The 21560-nt window shown below is 27.9% G+C and overlaps 5 protein-coding genes across 5 annotated transcripts in view; 2 read left to right on the top strand and 3 right to left on the bottom strand.

The window, feature by feature from the left end:
- The window catches only part of LOC106793116 (dystrophin-like), a 339379-nt gene extending 337939 nt beyond the window's left edge, over window positions 1–1440 (bottom strand). Inside the window, exon 1 of the mRNA XM_014759810.1 lies at window positions 479–1440. Within this exon, the coding sequence (XP_014615296.1) occupies window positions 479–497 (19 nt within the window). The 5' untranslated portion in view covers window positions 498–1440. The remainder of the gene's footprint in view (window positions 1–478) is intronic.
- Window positions 1441–2505: 1065 nt separating this feature from the next.
- Window positions 2506–3772, top strand: LOC106791671 (H/ACA ribonucleoprotein complex subunit 3). The gene is made up of 3 exons (XM_014757906.1): window positions 2506–2636; window positions 2729–2771; window positions 2845–3772. The coding sequence occupies exons 1-3, from the start codon at window positions 2583–2585 to the stop codon at window positions 2940–2942; spliced, it is 195 nt and encodes a 64-aa protein (XP_014613392.1). The 5' UTR covers window positions 2506–2582; the 3' UTR covers window positions 2943–3772.
- Window positions 3773–5061: 1289 nt separating this feature from the next.
- LOC106793118 (trafficking protein particle complex subunit 10) lies at window positions 5062–11827 on the bottom strand. Its single transcript, XM_014759773.1, has 12 exons — window positions 11557–11827; window positions 10958–11175; window positions 10667–10860; window positions 10387–10582; window positions 10189–10300; window positions 9801–9988; window positions 9505–9723; window positions 8666–9429; window positions 7923–8589; window positions 7381–7836; window positions 6961–7282; window positions 5062–6821 (listed from the first exon to the last, which is right to left on the bottom strand). Exons 1-12 carry the CDS (start codon window positions 11633–11635, stop codon window positions 6694–6696), a joined length of 3543 nt encoding a protein of 1180 aa, XP_014615259.1. The 5' UTR covers window positions 11636–11827; the 3' UTR covers window positions 5062–6693.
- Window positions 11828–12187: 360 nt separating this feature from the next.
- Window positions 12188–13860, top strand: LOC106788171 (transcriptional adapter 3-B). The gene has a single exon (XM_014751614.1). The coding sequence runs from the start codon at window positions 12455–12457 to the stop codon at window positions 13832–13834; it is 1380 nt and encodes a 459-aa protein (XP_014607100.1). The 5' UTR covers window positions 12188–12454; the 3' UTR covers window positions 13835–13860.
- Window positions 13861–16588: 2728 nt separating this feature from the next.
- LOC106793044 (probable cytochrome P450 301a1, mitochondrial) lies at window positions 16589–18972 on the bottom strand (the record flags this gene model as incomplete). The annotated part of the gene is made up of 10 exons (XM_014759677.1): window positions 16589–16749; window positions 16812–17015; window positions 17087–17165; window positions 17246–17415; window positions 17487–17646; window positions 17718–17968; window positions 18038–18179; window positions 18247–18369; window positions 18436–18547; window positions 18720–18972. Coding segments are annotated over 10 exons (1605 nt in total), but the record flags the coding sequence as incomplete, so codon positions are not given.
- Window positions 18973–21560: the final 2588 nt, after the last annotated feature.

Raw genomic sequence — 21560 nt, 5'->3', positions numbered from 1 at the left:
GTAAACATTGCTGACAAACTTAACCTATTTATTTGAAAAATAATAAATTAAAAACAAATGAAATAAATCAAAACATATATGACATATATTCCACATTCCGCATTTTCAAATGATATGAAAATAATCTCAAATAAATACAAGAACGTCCTGAATAAGATGTATTTATAAAATCTTATAATTACAATTATAATATACGATTTGCGTACGAAAGAAATAAAATAATAAATCAAATAAAAGTGATCTCAAATAATTACAAAAAAATTATAAAAATAGTTGCCTTTTTATACGATTTTAAATAAAAAAAGAAATGACAACACAATTCCGCATTCCGCATTTCCAAACGAAATAAATACAAAATCATCGTTTATAAAAACACCCAACGACAATAATGATAAACAATTTTCAATTAATAGCAACAACAAAAATGAAATAATAAATTAGATAGTATATGTGACATGAGCAACGTCGTAATACTTACCTATATAGACGACTTCCATCTTGAGATGCCGACGAAAGTGGCCATCCACGGCCACTTGGTAGGATCGACGACGTGTAACGGACCTATCCGGTGTCAGCGTCGATCACAACGTTTCCGTGATGAAAATCAACTACTTTTTCTATTTCCCCGTGTTAGTTAAATAGTAAATAAAGCAATTCTAAAAAGAAGAAGAAGAAGAAGAAACAGTTGGTGGTTTTCCGTAAATCGTCTTATCCTTAAAAACGAAAAGAAATTGAAAGATAGAAGTTGGCGGGGGATTTGATATTTAAACGGCGACACTTGTTGATTCCGCACTGTCAAGTACACGCGGGGACACGGTCGACGATGCACACGTCCGTCTACGTATTATACGCGTGCGGTACCACTGCATCCGATCCGTACTCTTGTATTTCACAGAACTTGCGCACGCGTGCACCATACACGCGCGACACACCGCACACGTGCGCACACAACACACAGAGGAACGCAACTTTCTTTTCTCTCTCTTTCTATCTTCTTCTTTCTTGCTTTGTCACTATCGTCGTCCTTTCTTCTCCGGAACGCTACTACTACTACTCTCCCTTCACCTTCCTACCCTTCTTCCTCTTTTTCTTCTTCCACTTCTTCCCCTTCTCCTTTTCACTTCTCTTCCCTTCCTCTTACCACTTTACTTTACTTTGCTTTGCTTTCTCTCAGGGCCAACGTCGTGGCCGAAATTCGTCAAACGCGACGCTTCCACGCATCTCGATTCTTACTTTTGATAAACAGAACAACAATCTATCTTCGATAAATAAAACAAATGGGAACTCCGAAAATTTAAATAGATTGTTTTGAAAATCGTTGAAGAATAAACCTGTATGTCCTTGTTATGCTGTAGGGAATAAGAAAAAGAATAATAAAACAATCGAATAAACGTTGCAATGATACATTTACACTATTAATAACACACACGCCACGAGAGCGTACTGGCAACTGCAGCTATGAGTAAGGCCCAACTTCCCCCACTCTACTTCTTAATATCCATCTCGCTTCTCCACGTACGCAATAATTACTTTACTTTATTCGCGTGTTACTAAAATATGATTGGTCGAGAACATTTGTCTTCTCATTTTTTAACCAATAGCATTGGGCCTTTTCCGACACGTGATTGGTGGGATCAGCGCGTCGCAGCAGCGGGAATTTGTAAACCTATCGAAATGCGTTATACAATTATTAACATAATATAAAATTTGATGAAATAATAGAGTATTATTTATGAAAATAATAACGTATATTTAAATAATATAGCAATCGGTTTACAAATATGATTTCAATTGATACAACTGAACATAGATAAAAGTATATATTTATATGTTTATCATTATGATAATTTAGTTAATTTCATATTGAAAAATGAAATCTCGAAATTTGTATTATATCAAATTAATAAATATCAAGACATCTCGTAAGGTCCTATTGTGTAAATCTAAGGCCCCATATATCACGGGTAACCAGGGATGCAGAAATGTGAGGGAGCGAAAGCTAACCATATACAGGTAAGCATAGGCCCCCATTTAGGCCTACAATGGTTTATATCTATATGGTAAAGGTATATACAGAACACGTCATTTTATTGCGTCACAGCAATATAAATATTTTATAATATCATATCGAATAATGATATTTAAATATTTTAGATATAAATAACATTAGGTTAAATACACATTGAGAATGCACTCTTAAATTTTACCTTAAAAAAAAATCCAATGTTTTTGTTGTTTAATTAATCGCAAGTATTTTTGACAAATCGAATTACTGTAAAAGAAAATATCGATTAAGTATACAGAAAATATTTAATATTATTATTTTCTTATGTTTACTTTTTTTTAATAATGTTTAATATTAGTATCTCATTCATAAAATATTAAAAATGTATTATTTTGTAATTTATATCGTTTTCTTTTTTTTTATTTCCATCGAATTTAATAAAATGTAATTGTGCGCATGCGCAAATTTCTCCTTGTATTATCAGCCATACTATACGATCATTTGTAAAGCACGTTGCAAGAGAGTAAGTGAGGTTAGATTTTATATTTGTGAGAAAAGTTCATTAACTTATAAAAAAATGTATTTAATGTATTATTTGAATGAAAAAGGAGAGCGTGTATACACGTTAAAGGTAAAAACAAATATTTGATAATAATTTCTTATATTAATTGATTTATAATGTAATAATATAATTAAATCATTCTTTCTACATTTATCCTGCAGAAAATTGATCCTAATGGAAAACCAACCATGTCTGCACATCCTGGTAATATTTAAAACAATATTTTTCTGTAGATTTATATAATAATTAGTATTTACATATTATTTAAAAATTCCAGCAAGATTTTCTCCAGAAGACAAATACTCTAAAGAGCGAATAATATTAAAAAGAAGATATGGTTTACTTTTAACTCAAGCTCCGATGCCAATTTACTAATACATTTTAAATTAAGTAAGATAAATATTTGCAATAATTAATTCATTATCATATAATAATAAGAAGAAATATTGTATTCCATACATTAATGTGTGAGGAATATGAAATTTGCTTTTAATTTATATCATTAAGAATTAAAGTACATATTTTACTATTTGTTGACCATGTTCGCAATGTAATATACATCATTCTTTCATACAAATATTTTTTATTTACATTAGATATATAGCGTAGTATATACTATAGATATAGTACTTGTGGTACTATAGATAAAAAAATAAACTTACTTTATCCTACAATATTTTTGATAAAAGAATATAGTACAACTTTGCTAGAAAACTGTGCCAAATATAAGTGCGTACATTAAATGAAAACAATACGATAAGAAAATATAGAATGAAAACTAAAATGATGTATGATTAAACATAGATATTATCAAAACAATATGTGTAATTAGATCATTGGAATAGATTGGAAATTCATTTTTAGTATCTAACCATATTTGTTATAATAATAATATAATATGCAAAACTTTTCACATTTACAATATAAGTCCATGCGATAGCTCCAAGAATAATACAAAAAGAGCTTTATGGATTTTATTTGGTATTTTGGCTATATACATAATTATATGCACACATATATATATATATTAGAAAAGTATACTAACAATAAAAAGAAATCGTAGATAGAAATTATATGAAGAATATAAATAAATTGAATAGCAATTTCAGACCTTATTTTGTCTATATCCTGAACTTTAGAGTTATTCAATAATCCAGAAATAAAGTAATTATCATTTTGTGAATATATATAATTTATAAAAGAAACGTTGTGCTTTCACATTTTGTCAATTTATATTTAATGCATCTATGTACCACATATACATGTATTATTTCTTTCTTTTTTTTTTTAAAAGAGACGTTGATTTATAACAATTCTTTATGATATAATATTAAAATAATATAATTGCAGTATTTCTTTTTGATATGATAACAGTATCCTTTTCAGTATTTTGAAGCATTACTAATTTGTTTGTGTATGTTCATTTTTACTTTAATACACAAAAAAAAGAAAAAAATTATTAAACATTCTTAAATAATAAACGATTATTATAGATTATATATATATATATACTAGGCAATAAAAAAGATGATTTTATTATTATGATCTATAATACCAAATATAAAAAAAAAATATCTTCCCACATTTTACATATATATTTTATATTAATATAAATACTAAATAATTTTTATAGCTCTGATAACGTATAAAATATATAATTATCACGTATACAGAATATTATAACATTTATCTTATTTACATTTTGAATAAAAAAGATATTCAATGAAAACTAATCTATATAGATATATGCAGAATAACATGGCAACGTAAATATATGTATTTTAATAGAGAGAGAGAACATAATTTTTTATGATATTATATACCGAGATATAAATTTTCGATGACATTACTTGTTAATGTAAATCCGTTCTATTTTCTTTTGATATATTTATAGTAACTATGAATGCAGTGAAAGATACCAAGATACTGAATTCTGATTAAACATCTAAGTTCTTAAATATAATCTTATTGTGTCATTACAAAAACTGTTCGTTTAAGTGAAACTAAAAAATACAAAATTTATATCTTAATTTATATTAATATTTTATCTATTTCTATTATAATATTTATATTTATATATATATAGTTTGAGTGTTGCATTTGCAGAAATGTACATATAATTCATGTTTTTTAATACAGTTATTACAACATTGTTAATTCTCAATAAACAATCTGATTTTAAATTGCTATGAAAATTAATATCAGTCGAAAAAATGCAGGGGTATTCTAGAAACGATTCATTTGCATAAATTAAATATATTAAGGCCATATCTGATTGAATAAACAGTTTGTTATGTCAACATTAGAACGTTCTAAATATATATATACATATGTGATGTAATTATACTATTTATTTTTATCACTGGCCAATAACTAGATGATTAAGGAAAATTAATGTATTTTAGCGTTACCAGTAAGACATCTTTTTTTATAAAATTCTCTAATAGGCACTACTGCTCTATTACTTTTTTTCATTTTTTTTCTTCCACATAATTTATAATTCTCGGTACAAAGTAAAATATAATTAATTGTTTATAGAGATATACACAGTTAATAATATAATTCATTATATTTCAATATTCCATCATATCATTCTAAGAGAATTGAATCGCTAGTATATAAAAAAGATCTTTATAAATATCACAAAGTTTTAAACGTTTGCAAAATAAAAACAAACAGAAAAGAAAAACAAAAATAAAAAGAAAATATAATTAAACAATCTCTGATACAAAATCTATAAGTAATTAATATAATTAAAGTGAAGGATTCCTACATTGGCACGAAATTAATAATATACAGATACTTTTTTCTATCTTCTTCAATGTTCATTTCTCATATCATTTTTTTTGTCACACACACACATATATATGTATACCTATACACGCTGTTTTTATCGATTCTCGAAAATATTCGATGTCACGTGTACATATAGATTTAATGAGTTGTTTTCTCCTTTTTTCTTTCTTTCTTTCTTTCTTTCTTGTTAGATCAATATTTAGAGCAAATTGCGAAGAAGCACTTATCGGATTAAGAATAAGTAACTATCGCGATTAATGCAGATAATATACATTATTTAATAAAAAATTATAAAACAGTTTTATATATTTTAGAGCACAGGTACCATATATCTAAATGATAGATATTTCATTCAAAAGTACATTCTATATAATATTTTCCCGTATTAACATCAAAGCGGACAATCGATATTAAATTCATTTCTATAGTAATGGTAGGATCAAAATTTAAAATATGAAAATACTACACAATTTAAAATACGCATAAATTAAACTTCTTTTTTTTATTAATAAATATCAATACTGGATCAAATTATCGGCTGTCTTTTAGATTTTTATTTTACGACGTTGTGTTTCACTATTTTTGGATAAAAACAAATTTCATATCGATTGTTCTCTTCCCGATGCGTTATATAAATTCTTTACATTCTTATGCTATGTAATAATTATGGCATCATATTATAATACATAGCGCTCAACAAAATAATACTCATTGAAAGCAAATATTTTCAAAAAAGGCAGAAATAAATTTAGTTGGATAAAAAAATATAATAAGTCGTTTGAAATTGATTACAAAGAACAAGAAAATTAGCATTAAACGTATATAAATGAAAAATAAAAAGATTACTTTTATAAGACATTAAATATATCTTATAATATAAGGGTATTCAATTTTGTTGTTCGTGAGTCTACTATCAATCTGATATTAAATTCTATTTCATTATAAAGATTTAAATTAAAATATTTTTCTTTTTACGTTTGTGGTTGTCTATTGTCTAATTCATACATCGTTTTTAGATAAAAAAAATTACAGTTGAAGCAAAAAAAAATACTGAATGATGATCGATCATTATGGTACAATCTATATATGTAGAGAGAGAAAATGTGTGTGTGTGTGTGGCTATTATTAATTTAGCTGTAATCAAGTTTCAATCAAGTGAAAGTATTGATTCTTTATATCAAGAACAAATTTGCATATTAATTGTAAGATAATAAAGACTAGTACATAGTCTTTCAAATGAACTTTCAAATTACTGTGCTGATCACCCTAGTGAGAATTTATTCTTTAAAAACCAAGTTGTGTAATATGGCTTTAAGAATAGATTAGAAATTTAATTAGATTCTGAAGGTGCTGCAGGTAAAACATGTACTTGTTGTGCTTTACTAGCATTGTATACTTGTCCTGGACTGAATGGCTCCAGTCTTGGACCAGAAGTTACATCACCCTTACGGGTGACATCTTAAAAGAAGAAAAAAAATTAAATTAATATTGTAGATATGATAAGAAAATATTATATAAGTCTTGTTCACACATAATGACAATATTAGGATGATATTTTTCTATGTAGAATATTAATACAGTTTGTTAGTGTACTTGCCTGATTTGCTTTCTACCGCAGGGATATATCGAGACAATCTAACAACAGGTAAAGGTAAATAACCACTGGTTAGAGGCATAACATCTAACGTAACACTTTGTTTTTCTACTACTTCTAATGAAATGATTCCGGCTGTTCGGCCACAAACAGCCCACATTGTTTGATCTGCTAATACCTCATACATTAATTGAGGTGGAGGATTAGGATTAGGAGTATACAACATACGCGTCACTGTTAGATAAAGATGACACATACTACCAGCACGGCAAAATTCTCCTCCACCTCCACCCGCTTCAACCTTCGAAGAAACTGTGAATAATGTCTGAAAAATATTATATATGTATAAATGAAAATTTATACTTTTTTAAAAACTTAATAGCAAAGTTATGATATATTATTATTTTTTATTTTTATACTTACCACGTAATCCGTGACATCAAAATTACATCTATATACACTAGAAGTTTTTTCTAGCTTTTTCAAATTATTTATATGTAAAGGATCATCATTTAAATTACTCGTTTCCTCAGTGTCATTAATTGGTACGTATTTTACACGAAAATCAGTCTTAATGGGTACCATAGCTTTCTCATCTTTGCCAACTTCAACTTCCCACATGAATGATACATTCATTCCGCTACCTACCATTAATCGTTGACCAGCAGTTGGATTCAAACTTTTAAAATTTAAATCCATTGACGTATTCGATGCCAAATATGGATCAGATAATTGCAAAAGTCGACTTGTCAACCCTGTTACAATGATTTGAACAAATTTTCTCTGCTTAGCAGTGTGCAATTTCATATTTGTCATTAATGGTGGACCAAAGTGCAAAAGGATACTTTCTTCCGTACCCCATGGGCATTGCACGCTAAGCTGAAACAATAATACCACTTGCATATTTCATATTAGGAAAGTTTAAATCCATTGATTCTAATAATTGATACGAGAAAAAAAATTACTTTGTGTTCCATAGAAGAAGGATCTTTTTTAGGTGGTAACTCAGCTAAAACTTTTAATCCCAATTTTATTGTTTGAAATGGTTCACACGATGGCAGTGGCGTTTCTAATTCTTTAACCATTACTGCTTCTACTTCATTTAATTGTATCAATAATCCCCTAGATGCGCGTAATTTTAATTTCATTTCTTTCGTTATCCTCATACTTCCGGTTGATATAACTAATTCTATATCTTGAATAATACCAGCCAATAAATCTCTTCCACACTTTAAAGAAATTAATGGTTGAGTTTTTGCTACCTCGTAGCATAATCGTGGATTTAAAATTGGGGATAGAAATTCTAACTTTTCTTCTATAATAAGTGACAATTGACCAACTTCGTAAAATCCAGGACAATCAACTCGCCTGGTCAATGTAAACATATTTACACCCGGTTTCATAATAAATTCAGAGCACGATAACGATTTGCTAAAGTCACCTTTCGTATTTATAGGAGCTTTTCTGTGTTTAGCACTATCTGAACGTCGTACCACAGGTTTTAGATTTTTGTGCATAACACTAGCAGAACCTATACTTTTGTCTTCTTTACAGTTCAAGTAAGAATATACTTGTAATAAAGCTAAGCTTGCATCAAATGGCTTCATGTCTTCTATAGTACAACTTGACAACCTAATTATAACATTAAAAAAATGTTACATATCTCATATAAATTATAATATGTAATCATTAATAAGTAAATACTTACAATTGTATTGGTGGCTCTGTTGCCACTTTGGAACCTTTTTTTTTATTAGGAGCCAAAGGTTTTTGAACTTCATCAACAGAGATATATGCACCTGTACATTTGATTTCTCTAGGAAACAAACTTTGTACACTAATTACAATATTAACTACACAATCTTGCACCACTTTGTCCATTACGTTAACTTCCATACTGAGTATTATAAAAGAGTGTCCAAGTTCAGTGAGTAATGGCTGTGGAGAAGTTAACATCTTCATATATCCTAACATTTCTTCAAAATATGAATTACGTACAGTAATATGTAATATATTAGTACAAGATATCGCAGCACAAACTTCTATATATTTATCTACATCGTCCATTCTTTTATAACATTGTGCTAATTCTAATTGTGTTTGTGCTGCTAAGTGATGCCATCCTTCATCTGTATAAGTTTTCAAAGCATCAGATAAAAATGCTACAGCTTTCTGATTTTCCCCTAATTCACCATAGAATCTGGCTAATTCTTTGCCTATCGATCTAGCTGATCTTATTCGACCAACGTGTTTATAAGTACCCATAGCTAATTCTGCATGTTCCAAGTATTGTTTTTTAAAAACTTCTTTAGACGACAATGCTTCCTTCAGTTTATCGATTGGAGTTACTTTTCTTTCTTCTTGTGGTTCGGAATCTCCCATACCTGCTATAAGATAAACAACTGTATGGAGTTGTTCGCTAGTCGGTTCGCTGCCTGGCATAAGACCACATAGTTTTCCTAATGCTCCTAACTAAACAAAAAATATAATTATACGATATAAGGACTAAAAAAATTAAATAAAATATTTTAAGTTAGTTAAATTTACCTTATCACGCGCCAGGGCCCACAGACTTGCAGTATGTAAAGAACAAAGATCTGACTGTTGATTGTTATCTAGACCAAAAGCTGATTCTTGACATGCTTGCAATACTTCTAACGCACACAAAAAAGCCCAACACTCGACGGATCCTTCTGGTCGTTGAACTTCTAGAATTTGTAATTCACTCAGTGTATTGTGAATAAAGGATAAACATCGCTGTGCAACCTGCAAAAAAAATGATTTAAGTACTTCATCAGATTTAAAAGAAAAAACCAATGTTAATCAAATTTTATTGCACAAACCTCCCATGGCTTTTTAAGGAATAAAAGCATAGCGCATTGTCTGCTAAATAAATAACTTCTAAAGTCCAGCAACGATGATTTACATTCAGCTAATAGAAATCTTAAATGATGATTAACACCATTGCTTAAATTTACACCAGCCCAATTATTAAGAGGCGTTTGGAATAAATTCAGCCAAGCTGGTGTATCTGTAAGAAATCAAAATAAAAATGAATTGAAATAAGTAATAATCGATATTAATGAAATTTAATTATTAATAATAATTTTAATGATTAGCGGGTAGGCAATAAAAAAGTTAGTAAAAGAAACAACAATAAATTAAAAGCTTTTAAATATGAAGATAAATAAATTACATTCTATAACTTTTAGAGGGACATTTCAACTGTACCTCCTACATTAGAGTTTAATACAAATTGTGTAAAGAGAGCATCCAATTCATCGTATTGTACCAATGCTTCGTCGTATAAGCCCAACATTTGTAACACAAATGCAAGTTCTTCCTGAAATATTAATATCAAATAAATTCGTTTTATATAACGATCATGATTCATTTTTAATAGAAATTTATTAGAGCGTTAAATATTACCTGTAAAAGGAAATAATGGCAAAAATTCCAGCCAGGAAGATTCCGGCTTTCCCTTTGTTCTCTTATAACATCTTCAAATCGAGAAAGAGTTTTATCGTATGCAGTTAGCATCAAATGACGAATACGTCCAATTAATCCTCTCCAAGTTTCCGTTGAACGAGATTTATATTTAATAGGATTTATTACAGCAAAACACCTACATAAAATAGTACAAAATAAGCATAATTATCATGTTATATATATATTTTATTTGCACTTAATTTAATATAATTTAAATTACCTATCACCGGTTTTAGAAGCAAAGTCATTTCTAATCTTATCTAAAACAGTAGTTCTAGGTAATAATTTGGTACTTTTTTTTGGATCATATGTTTCTACTATTACAATCATCCAGTCTTGAATATGATAAGAAGATAATATCTTCAACCAAGCATCTATGTCATCTCTTACACTTGTTTTATAAACGTCAATATCCTAAAAGTTATGTTTTCCAAGAATTTATTACATAAATAAATGTTACAAAGTAAAAAGAAATAATGCATACATATGTAAATACTTTAATTTCACTTACAGTACATTCGCTTAAATAAATGTGTAATACTGGCTGATTCACGAGATGCCAGTCTTTTTCATTAGGCAAGATATCTCTGGAAAATGATACAAAAGATGCTCCAAGTTTAACCTGTTTAATCGGTCTACCAAATGATCTACGCCACTCAACTGTGCTCTCAGGAATAGCTTGAAGCAAACCATTTTCCAAAGTAGAAAATAATTCTTCATCTCCGGCATCTATAATAATTAAAAATACTTAATAGTAATTCATGTGCACAAGTATCGCATAAAATAAAAATTAAGATTAGAAACATAAGAAATATTGGATATCAAAGACAATTTAATTTTGACATCCCTTGTCAAAGGCTATCATTGAAAAATTCATAATCTCCAAATTAATCAGCATATGTTTTTTTTATTTTAGATGAACAAAAAGAATTAAAGTAATTCTTAATAGAAATTATTATTGAAACATGATAAATAATTCAATTCGTTAGAAAAAGTATTAAAGTATGAAGAAAACGAGTGCATATAAGGAAGGGGGCGTTGATAACTATAATCATTGATGATCGTCATTGTAAAGAGGTTAAGTGTAAACATTTATAGAAATGAACTTACAGGTGATGATAGGTTTGCTATCCATGTAAGAAATGACCCTACGTTTACCATCCAAAGACGATTCTCCATTGCAATTCATTTCTACAAACACTTGATTGTTTCACAAGCTTGCTTTCAATCATTACAATTTTTCCGTCACTTTCTTCGCTTTCCACAAAGAGCCACCAGCTTTGTCAACTTGGATGACGATTTTTAAGTATCTTAAAAGTCGCAGTAAGCTAAACCATGAATTTACATTCTCTTACGATGATCCTTTTAACTGACGAAAGATAACTTCGAATGATACGCCACTTCGCGCCACATTTTCAAACTCTTCTCAATATCCGTCGATAAGGTCGAAATCGTCGATATCGATAATATAATAAATGAATATATTTCAATATTAAAAATGTTTCCAATTGAAATATAATATATATCTATTATATTTTATAATAATATACTTCTCTTTATATATATATATATATAATAATCATTTAATTTTCATACCAATTATTCGAAAATAATAGTATTTTTTTTCATTTTTACATTACCATCGAAAAATGTCCAATGTACAATAACAAAAATCCCTATAGAATAAGAATCGTTTCAAATTTTAAAGGTGCATGAAGTGTGTCCTGAAGTGCGTCCTGAAACGATACTAACCTGTACTTTGTGCATGCTGATCGTTTTAGTTGTCGAGTTGCGAGTTACGAGTTATCAAATTTTTTTGTTAATAATTCTACATAAACAAAAAAATATGCCTTTATTTATGTAAATCTATATTTTAAATGTAAAGATATAGAAATAATTTCCTACATAATAGAATATTTTGTAGAGAGACGAACAGGAAATATTAGTCACTGTGATATAAACATTTAATCATTGTCACTGATACCTAGATTATATTACATTAAAGAGTATGTCAGGGAAAGGTAAACAAAGTTCTAAGAAAGCTGTTGGCAAAGTACGTGAATGTGGCAAAACTGCAGAAACATCAGTGCCTAATGCTGATATGAGTCCTAGTGGAACAGAATCTATAATGTCAATACCTATTTTAAAAATAGCTGATAACAGTCGACTACTTCCAAGATATGCTAGTATCTTACAGCGTACAACAGAAGATAGTGTAGGTATGGAAGATTTGGATGCTTTGCAATTAGAACTGGAAACTCTTCTTTCATCGGTAGTAGTAAGACATCGAATGCTTCAAGATGAAATAACAAGTTTATCTTCAGCAGAAGAGCGTAGAGATAAAAGATCGAAGAGTGGAAAAGGTTTGTCACTTCTTGATAGAAAAGTTAGAGAAGAAAAATTTAAGCCTAAAGAAATAAGCACCAAAACGCAAACATCTGTTTCTACTAAACTTTTAAAACAAAAAACATCAGGGAATTTAGGGAACCAAGCAATTCCAAATCTACATGATATAGGAAAAATAGAAGGATCTAAATCCGACGTCCCAAAATTATTATTACCAAAGAACGATACGCCTAATAAATTTTGGGCTTCTGTAGATCCTTATTGTACGGACATTATGCCAGATGATATTAAGTTATTGGAAGAGTTAATTACAATGCATAGTGATCTAAGCGAATATAAAAAAATACCACCATTAGGTCGTCACTATAGCGTAATCTGGGCACATAATGATTTGTTGCAAGAAGAAGACGCAGCCAATCCAAATAGAGAGAAGAAAAAGAATCGTCAGGATGTGTCTCTTTTAGTACCTAAAGGGGATAAGAAAATGAATGGCATTGCTGGACCTTTAACTCAAAGGCTAGTTTCTGCATTACTAGAAGAAAATGTATTTGTTGCAAATAATAATATGGATAATAAATTATTTAGAAATAATGATCCACCAGTTCTTAGAGATTTAACGATACAAAATTCAATGAATTTGGAAATTAGAATGCACAAGGAATTAATAGAACAAGGCATACTAGACTCGGATGGGCAGAAAAAAAATCAGGATGATGATGAAATACTTACAGAAATCAAAAGATGTCAACAAGAACTATCTGCTTTATCTAATCATAATGTTACCCAATTGAAAAGACTGTTAAATCTTGCACAGGAGGAAAGTAAAAGACAAGCACTTAAAAGAAAAATTGCTACAGCGGATAATGAAGTTATAGAAAATTATAAAAAGTTAATTCTTTCTAAACAAAGAAAAGTACCATTGACAAAAAAAGAACAAGATAAGGCTTGGATGTGTTTGCGAGAAAGAGAGAACTTATTAAGTCAACTTAATATGCTACCGCAAAACAACCTCGATACTTTGAGTTTTTCTAATTCAATTTAATTAACTATAAATTTTATGTAATATATGATAAAAAAAGAAGGGAAAAGAAAAAGGATTTGTAAATTTATTGCTTATGATATATACAATACACTCATCATTGAATCATTATACATTTTTTACTACATCATCTATTATTTAATTAATTTCTTAAATATATAAAAATAGATTATTAGTGTATATGACGTGATATAATAATTACTACTATATAAAAAGAAAAAATTGTGTATTTGTATATAGAATGATATAATTGAAGAAAAATCTTACACTGTAATTATTTAAAGAAATTAGTATTATAGTATAATTTACTTTAAAAACTTCCTACTTATGAAGTTAACTACTATACACTAGTAAGACAACATAATTTTGTTGAAGTAAGATTAGTGAAAGTTATTTACTACATATATATATATATATATATATATATATATATATATATATATATGTAAGATGGTTATTTTCAGTATTAAATTACTATTTCCTTTTAATTAATTTGAATTGAATCTTTATATATATATATAATGTGTGTGTGTGTGTGTGTGTGTGGCGAGCGTCTTAATGTAATAAACATAGTGAAACATAAATGGATGATCTCATTAAACATTAATACTTCTTAATAGATCGATTTGTTAGAAAGAGCATACATGTAGAATACTGTATGTATTACGTTTGGGATATAAGGTGCGTAATATTTCAATAGAGCACAGTGAGTGTAGTATCATATAAAGACAACTATGTCGGGAAATTTAGCTAACGCTTTTTTTCTATTAGAATTAATTTTCAAATTGTCTGGATTTGGAAATTTTGAACATCCAAATTTAGGACAACTAAACGTATTTTTTACTTATTTGTATAAAATTATTTCCTGGATTGTTATCTTCAGTATTTCCATTTATTTGTTATATTACCGGATTATTGGTAAAGAACCTGCAGGCTTTATAGTAATCAATTCTCAATTATTTACAACAATTACGATGGTGATCTGTTTCCTGTATTATAAGAAAGTATGTTATTTCTTAAGTTGCATTACATAATTTAAACATTTTATTATAATTAATATATATTTTTTATAAATTAAAATTATAATAAACATCTTATCAATTAATCGCATATAATTAATTTATTATTTTTGTTGCGTAACAGACATGGAAAAGATGCTTCGATAGAATTGTTATGATAAACGATACATTGGAAAAACTTTACATTCCAAATAATTATGAAAATTTACGTAAAAGAATAAAACGTAATATTATTATATGGATAGTAATTTCTACTCTTATAAATATAATCCAATTATTATGGTATAAGGAAAGCTTGAATGAACTCATAATATATTTAAAGATATTTATAATAAATTATCCTTTGTGTGTTAATAATCTGGCAGATTTAAAATATGAAATTTTTATTTGGTACGAATTTGTGTATGAAATAAAATTTTAATTACTGATCATCATAAAAAATTGTTGAGAAAAACAAAGTGAATTTATTTATAAATATAATTTTATATATTTAGGTATACGGGGACGATTTTTGAAGAAATCAACAAATATATTTTACATTTATCTACGAATAATAATTATGAATTAAAAGTAACGCGAGCGAGCGTAAATTTTAAAAGATCGAATTACCGATATCTCATTGATTCTTTTCATCATAAACACAGTCTATTAACAATAATGTAAATATGCAATAATTATTATTCACACATTTGTAAATTTAACAAATATATCCTAACTTTATTTATTATAAAATTTTTAAAGGCACGTACATCTAGAATTGTCAAAAACATGTTACGAATTTCACAAAATGTTTCAAGTACAACTAACCATTGGAATGATATCTCAATTTATACTTATACTTGGATATTTGTTGTTAATAGATATACATTTTTCATTTAAATTGTCGTACATATTGATTATTATGCCAGCATTTTTTGTACAAATCATATTAATGGGTAAAGTGATATTTCTAAATAATACCATCGAAAAATGTTGTAAAGAGGTATTGACAATGATAAATAAATATATTTTAATCGTTTTTAAAAGTAATTTAATACTTTCCATAATATATAAGTGACTATAAACTTGCGATAATTATTTTATACTAATTAATTCAGGCAAAACGTACGGAACACGCGCTTCATATTTTAAGAGATTTCACTTACGATCCAGAAAGGCAAAAAGAGGTGAGATACCTTATCAAATCAAATTATGTAACAACTGTGTAATCAAATTTTGCATGTTATATAGATTTTGCAATTCATTTTACAAATTGGACAAAAATCACTAAAACTTTCTGGGATGGGTCTATTTTATTTTGGCCATCGCTTTGCTTACAAGGTCAGTAATATAAACATTTTTTTAAACTGTAATCTTCATATAGTTATTTCAATTAATAATAAATAATATGTCATACAATTTTTCAGTACGTTATGACTTTACTAGATTGCATTATTATTATCGAACAATTGAATAATTTTTCGAATTATTCATTGTAAATATTCTGGAATATCTATAAAACTATTGATTGTTCAAATAAACTTTAAATTAAAAGAATAGAAGTTTATATATATACATATAACATACTTTTATTAAAATAAAATAATAATAATAATAATTATTGAACACACTCTTATAATTAATAGAAAATCGTAGTTTCTATATAAATACAACACTCTATGTAATTAAATATAATACCTACTTACTGTTAGTTCCTGTATCATTCACATTCTTTAACTCGTAAGGATAATTTCTTCTCACAAAATCATTTCGTCATATTTAAATACGTATAATAATAATAGTCATTTTTTAATTTCTATCGATGAATCGAAAACGAAGAGGTTTGTCAGGTACATTCATCATATAAAAATTGGTTCCAATATCAGCATAATTATATTCTATCTTAAACTCACGGATCAACTAAAAAAATTTATTTCAAGTGATAAAAAAAATTAAAGATTTAATATAAATGAAAAATTTACCTTAGCCGTAAGCAAGGACATTTGTATTTCCGCCATGTGTCTTCCTAAGCAAGATCGTGCACCATGTCCGAAGGGTAAGTAACTATATTCTTGAAAATCATTATCCATTTCATTAGTCAACCATCTTTCCGGTCGAAATTTGTCTGGATCTTCAAAATTTTCTTCTCGTTGTGACGTTATTTGACTGGCCATTATTACAAAAGTCTAAAAAATATTGTACGTATTGTTTAGTCAAAAATGTGATTAAAATAAAAAAATATGGTATATTAGTTTACCCCTTTTGGTACTGTGTATCCATGAAGACATATCGTATTTGGTAATAATCTGGTAATGTATGGAAAAGCAGGTCGCAATCTTAAATAAAAATGTATACCTCGTCGTAAAATGATGTTGATTAGTCAACAGTAATATATATATAAAATATATTATCATACCTTAGGCTTTCTCTCAAACAAGCTTTTAAATACGGCATATCTTTCAAATGATTTTCAGTTATTGGAGATTTCGGATTAGGAATTAATGAAACAACTTCTTCATATAATTTTTTCTGAACTCGAGGACTTTTTGCCAAGAAATATAAAAGAAATGCTTCGCAATTAGTCATCTAAAATATTTAATTTAAGAATAATTTATTAATAATTAATTTTGTCAAGATTTTTGATCGATCATTTTTACCGCTTGAACTCCTAAAATTGCCATGTCCATTAATAAAGTGGAAACATCGTCTGGATGAAGACGTTGAGATAATAATAATTTTTCTAAAATTGGTGGAGTATCCTCAGAGGATCGTGTACGAAACGTATTTTGTGCTTGACGAATGTATTTATTTAATAAACTATAATAAATTGTAATTATAATTAACGATCGCAGATAATTTGATATAAAACAATTTAATCGCTGACTTACCCATCAATAACGTCGCACGCTGAAAAAAGTCTTTTAGAAAAAGGAGTATCAAAAAATCTCCATACTTGAAAACCAGTTTCACAACGACTTAAATATTTGTGAGCGGTCGTAAGCGCGTCAATGAATATTGCTGGCTCAGAAGTAGGATTTTGACCTGTTGAATCAATAAATCCAAGTTTCTTATCGAATATAAGAGTGAAGAAACATTCTGAACCCCAACGTGTTATATCTTCGTTGAAATTATGAGGAACCTAATTGATTAAATATTTGTATTAGGAATTTCATTTAAAATTTGTTGGAAAAACATCATAATTACGTACTTCATCCTGTCTATTGCGTATTTGTCGAATTCGATTTAGAAAATCTTCGGAAACTGTTTCAAGTTTTTGAAAAAATTTAGAATCTATCATGTTGAACGGATTATGTACTTTTTCTTTCAATTCTAACCACTCTGAACTTTGCCTGTAATAAATAGCTGTTAATATTATATACATATTTTATACTGTACGAATATTTGTATAGTGCTAACATTGAAAAAGCACCAGCATGACGATATTTCCGATAATGAAGACGATAATGTTCAAGAATATCGATACCACTGCGAATAGGTACATCACCTTCTTGTTTAAAAACTTCTTCTATATGTTCCGGCCTGGATGAATCCTCAAATTTGAATTATGTTAAATAATAATTAATCTATGTAAATCTAGCTGTTTACCTATGAATCATGACGATATCACCGGATAATGGACCGTTGAGTCTTACGATACAACCATATGTATTAAAAAAATATTTAATCGGCGTGAAGTTACGATTCCAACTTAATTGTCCTAAAAATTAATTCACGATAATACGATAAAAATACAACAAACTTATTGAGATTAAACTTATACTAAATTTCGCTAGGAAAGATTAATTGTATTACGATCAAAATTACATGATGTATCGTGAAAATGAAATTAGAGCCTTTCAACCCCCAACCCTCGAACTTTCAAATCATACCCTGGCTGAATCTGTTGATTAGCAGACTGGAAAACAGTTGCGTACCGAACAGCGGCACGTATTTCCAATATTTCTCCCATAGCTTCATTATCGTAGGACCAGGTATTTGATCGAAGGATAACGGTGTCCTATCTTCGATGCTCGATGGTCTTAAAAATTTACTGGTTATTTCAAAAGTTTCCGTGATCATTTCAGTGTTTGTTGATTCCATCAAAGGTAGAGGGTCATCACGATTCAAAGTTTCCCTAATTACCGATGCTGCGTGTGATTGAGCCATACGTGTAGCTAAAGTGTCATTAAATATTTTTCAAAGTATAATAAAGATGATAATAATTAAATAAAGTAATAGCAATTACAATTATTGTCTTGTAAAAAATGATGGTAATGAAAATGCGAGAAACTTACGTATTACTTCATTGCTATTTATATCTATGCATCTTTGATTTTCCACATTTGATAATATCGGAAATTTAGTAATACCACGACATATTTTACCATGCATGGAAGATCGATGCAATCGGAGATAAAACACCGAAGATGATAATATTCGGCACATCATGATTTAATCTAAATTAATCTTTCCTTTTTCTCTTACAATCAATTCGGGTATTCCTACGTTTGACATAAAACAAGGTTTATACGTGATAATATTAAAGTACATATTATATATATATATTATTACATATACGTACTTGATATCTCCTTGCTCTTTTAAAATAGAATTTTTATTACTTAAATCTCATTAAAAGTTGTTAGCGCAGCGATATTAATTGGTTACCTTGGTAACTATTAAACACTTCCACGTTGTTTTATAAATATGTATATTTATTCACATAAACATATATTTTTTTTTATACATAATCAAATATATTAATATGCAAATAAGAACGATGTGCAATAAAAGTAATTTCTTTGTATACGTACTGAAGAGTATATCAACATTAGTTAAAACAACGTATAGAAAATTGTTTTGAATTTTACATATATTTACATCGTAAATTGCATAACGTATGTAAATACAGTAATCCCTCCCTCCATTTATGCAGTCTTCATTTACGCGGATAGATTTTAATTCACTTGAACTATCAAAGCTCCAATATCACCACAATACGTTTTATGTAAAAACAAATTCAGAGATTCCTTAATACAATTTATTTTGTAAATTTTTCTACTCCAATAAAAGCTAAATATATATTAGAAAATATGGAACGGATTTTTATTTTAAACAGTTTTTCATGTTTTCATTTATGCGGTTTCCATTTATGTGAATTTCTTTTCTTTTTTTTCTAAAACTAATTACCTGCATAAATGGAGGAATTACTGTACTAAGTACATAATTTCATTGGATAATACACCAATAGTAAGATTATTTAGCCGATGATTTTACAGATCGAGGTCAGACTAATAGATAATCAATAAAAATAATATTAGCATTATCATATTATATTGATTATATAAAAAGAGAATAATTTCAGAGTTTCGTTATTTTCGGTTCCATTTAATTTTTATTCTTCCATTTAATTTGTATCCTTCCATCCATCTATCCATTAATTCTATTTGATTCACGAGTCGTAATAAGTGATATATATAAAAAGTTAACGTAATTTATAATTCAGTTTATTATTCTTTTCCATACTCACACACACATTCTTATCTTTTAAATCTATCTAATACAATAGGATATACATATATATATATATATATATATATATATTTTATAAGTTTTTGTATGCAAAAACTAAATAAGTATCCACATCAAAACGAAAAAGGTAAAAGTATCGATAAGCAAATACAAAAATATTTAATATTGGCGATCTCAAGTCTTTCTCTTTCCTTTTCTATACATGTTAATATCTTATACATATGTATAGATACATACATTACACGATTTTGCGTCTCTCATTGACGTAAATGAAAAAATTACATTATTGAAATTTCGTGGGGAAAAAAACAAACTTAAAAAGTATAAAAAGTAAATTATTCGTTTGATTGTTTATATAAAATAAATAAAAAAAAACAATAAAAAAATAGAAATAAATAAACATACAGTTCAAAGAGCAAAGCCATAACTTGTTGAATTTGAATTCGAATATTCTTAAAATTAAATATTTAACAGTGGGTCAAAGCAGGGGCGGAACTACAATACTGCAAGATCCTGCAACGCAGAAGGACCCGAAGTCGGAAAGGGGCCCAAATTTTTGTATTTATTATTCTTTAATTTTACTAAAATTATACCTAATTTAAATTCGTTCTTTTTTCGTTTAAATTGTTGCTAATGTAAGTGATAAAGTGTTGTGTTACAATAAATAAGTAAATTCATTATTTATGTCTTTGAGCAATAGAAGCTAAAATTACTAATAAAATGGATACAAAAGATATAATTAAATATGTTATAAATTTATAATTTCGAAAAAAAATTCTACATTTTGAAACATCCAATAAAAATATTAATATTCATTATATAATATATATAATATAAGTTGCCTTTTTTTCTGGGAATTTAGAATTATATTTTGCGGGGAGGGCCAAACGTTTTAAGTGTCGCCACTGGATCAAAGCATGAATAGAAATTTTTCAAACTACTACGTAATAAGTGGATAGAAAAATTTATTATAAAAAATTTGCTACTTAACATGGAAGGTCATGGAGATAATTAAGAAATCGCACTTATCGAACACATGATTCGTGCTTGAAAATAAAATTTTACGAACGATAATATTAGTATATCTCTATGCATGTATGTTATATACGTTGTTATAGAAAAAAAAGAGGGAATGGAAGGGGATTAAAGAGAAGGGAGAAGGCACGTGAGCAAGTTAATTAAATTCTCAAAATAATTCT

Source organism: Polistes canadensis, unplaced genomic scaffold, assembly GCF_001313835.1.
Source record: "Polistes canadensis isolate GaletaPanama2010 unplaced genomic scaffold, ASM131383v1 scaffold_0, whole genome shotgun sequence".
Taxonomy (NCBI): domain Eukaryota; kingdom Metazoa; phylum Arthropoda; class Insecta; order Hymenoptera; family Vespidae; genus Polistes; species Polistes canadensis.
This window is presented reverse-complemented; position numbering and strand designations above follow the sequence as displayed.

What these genes read in the sequence shown, in the direction of transcription:
- LOC106791671 (XM_014757906.1), top strand. Translation starts at nt 2,583, where the DNA reads ATGTATTTAATGTATTATTTGAATGAAAAAGGAGAGCGTGTATACACG. An exon ending in AGCGTGTATACACGTTAAAG is followed by an intron (nt 2,637 to 2,728) that starts GTAAAAACAAAT and finishes TTTATCCTGCAG; the next exon opens with AAAATTGATCCTAATGGAAA. An exon ending in AACCATGTCTGCACATCCTG is followed by an intron (nt 2,772 to 2,844) that starts GTAATATTTAAA and finishes TAAAAATTCCAG; the next exon opens with CAAGATTTTCTCCAGAAGAC.
- LOC106793118 (XM_014759773.1), bottom strand. Translation starts at nt 11,635, where the DNA reads ATGAATTGCAATGGAGAATCGTCTTTGGATGGTAAACGTAGGGTCATT. An exon ending in TTGATGTCACGGATTACGTG is followed by an intron (nt 7,283 to 7,380) that starts GTAAGTATAAAA and finishes AATATTTTTCAG; the next exon opens with ACATTATTCACAGTTTCTTC. An exon ending in TGCGGTAGAAAGCAAATCAG is followed by an intron (nt 6,822 to 6,960) that starts GCAAGTACACTA and finishes TCTTCTTTTAAG; the next exon opens with ATGTCACCCGTAAGGGTGAT.
- LOC106788171 (XM_014751614.1), top strand. Translation starts at nt 12,455, where the DNA reads ATGTCAGGGAAAGGTAAACAAAGTTCTAAGAAAGCTGTTGGCAAAGTA.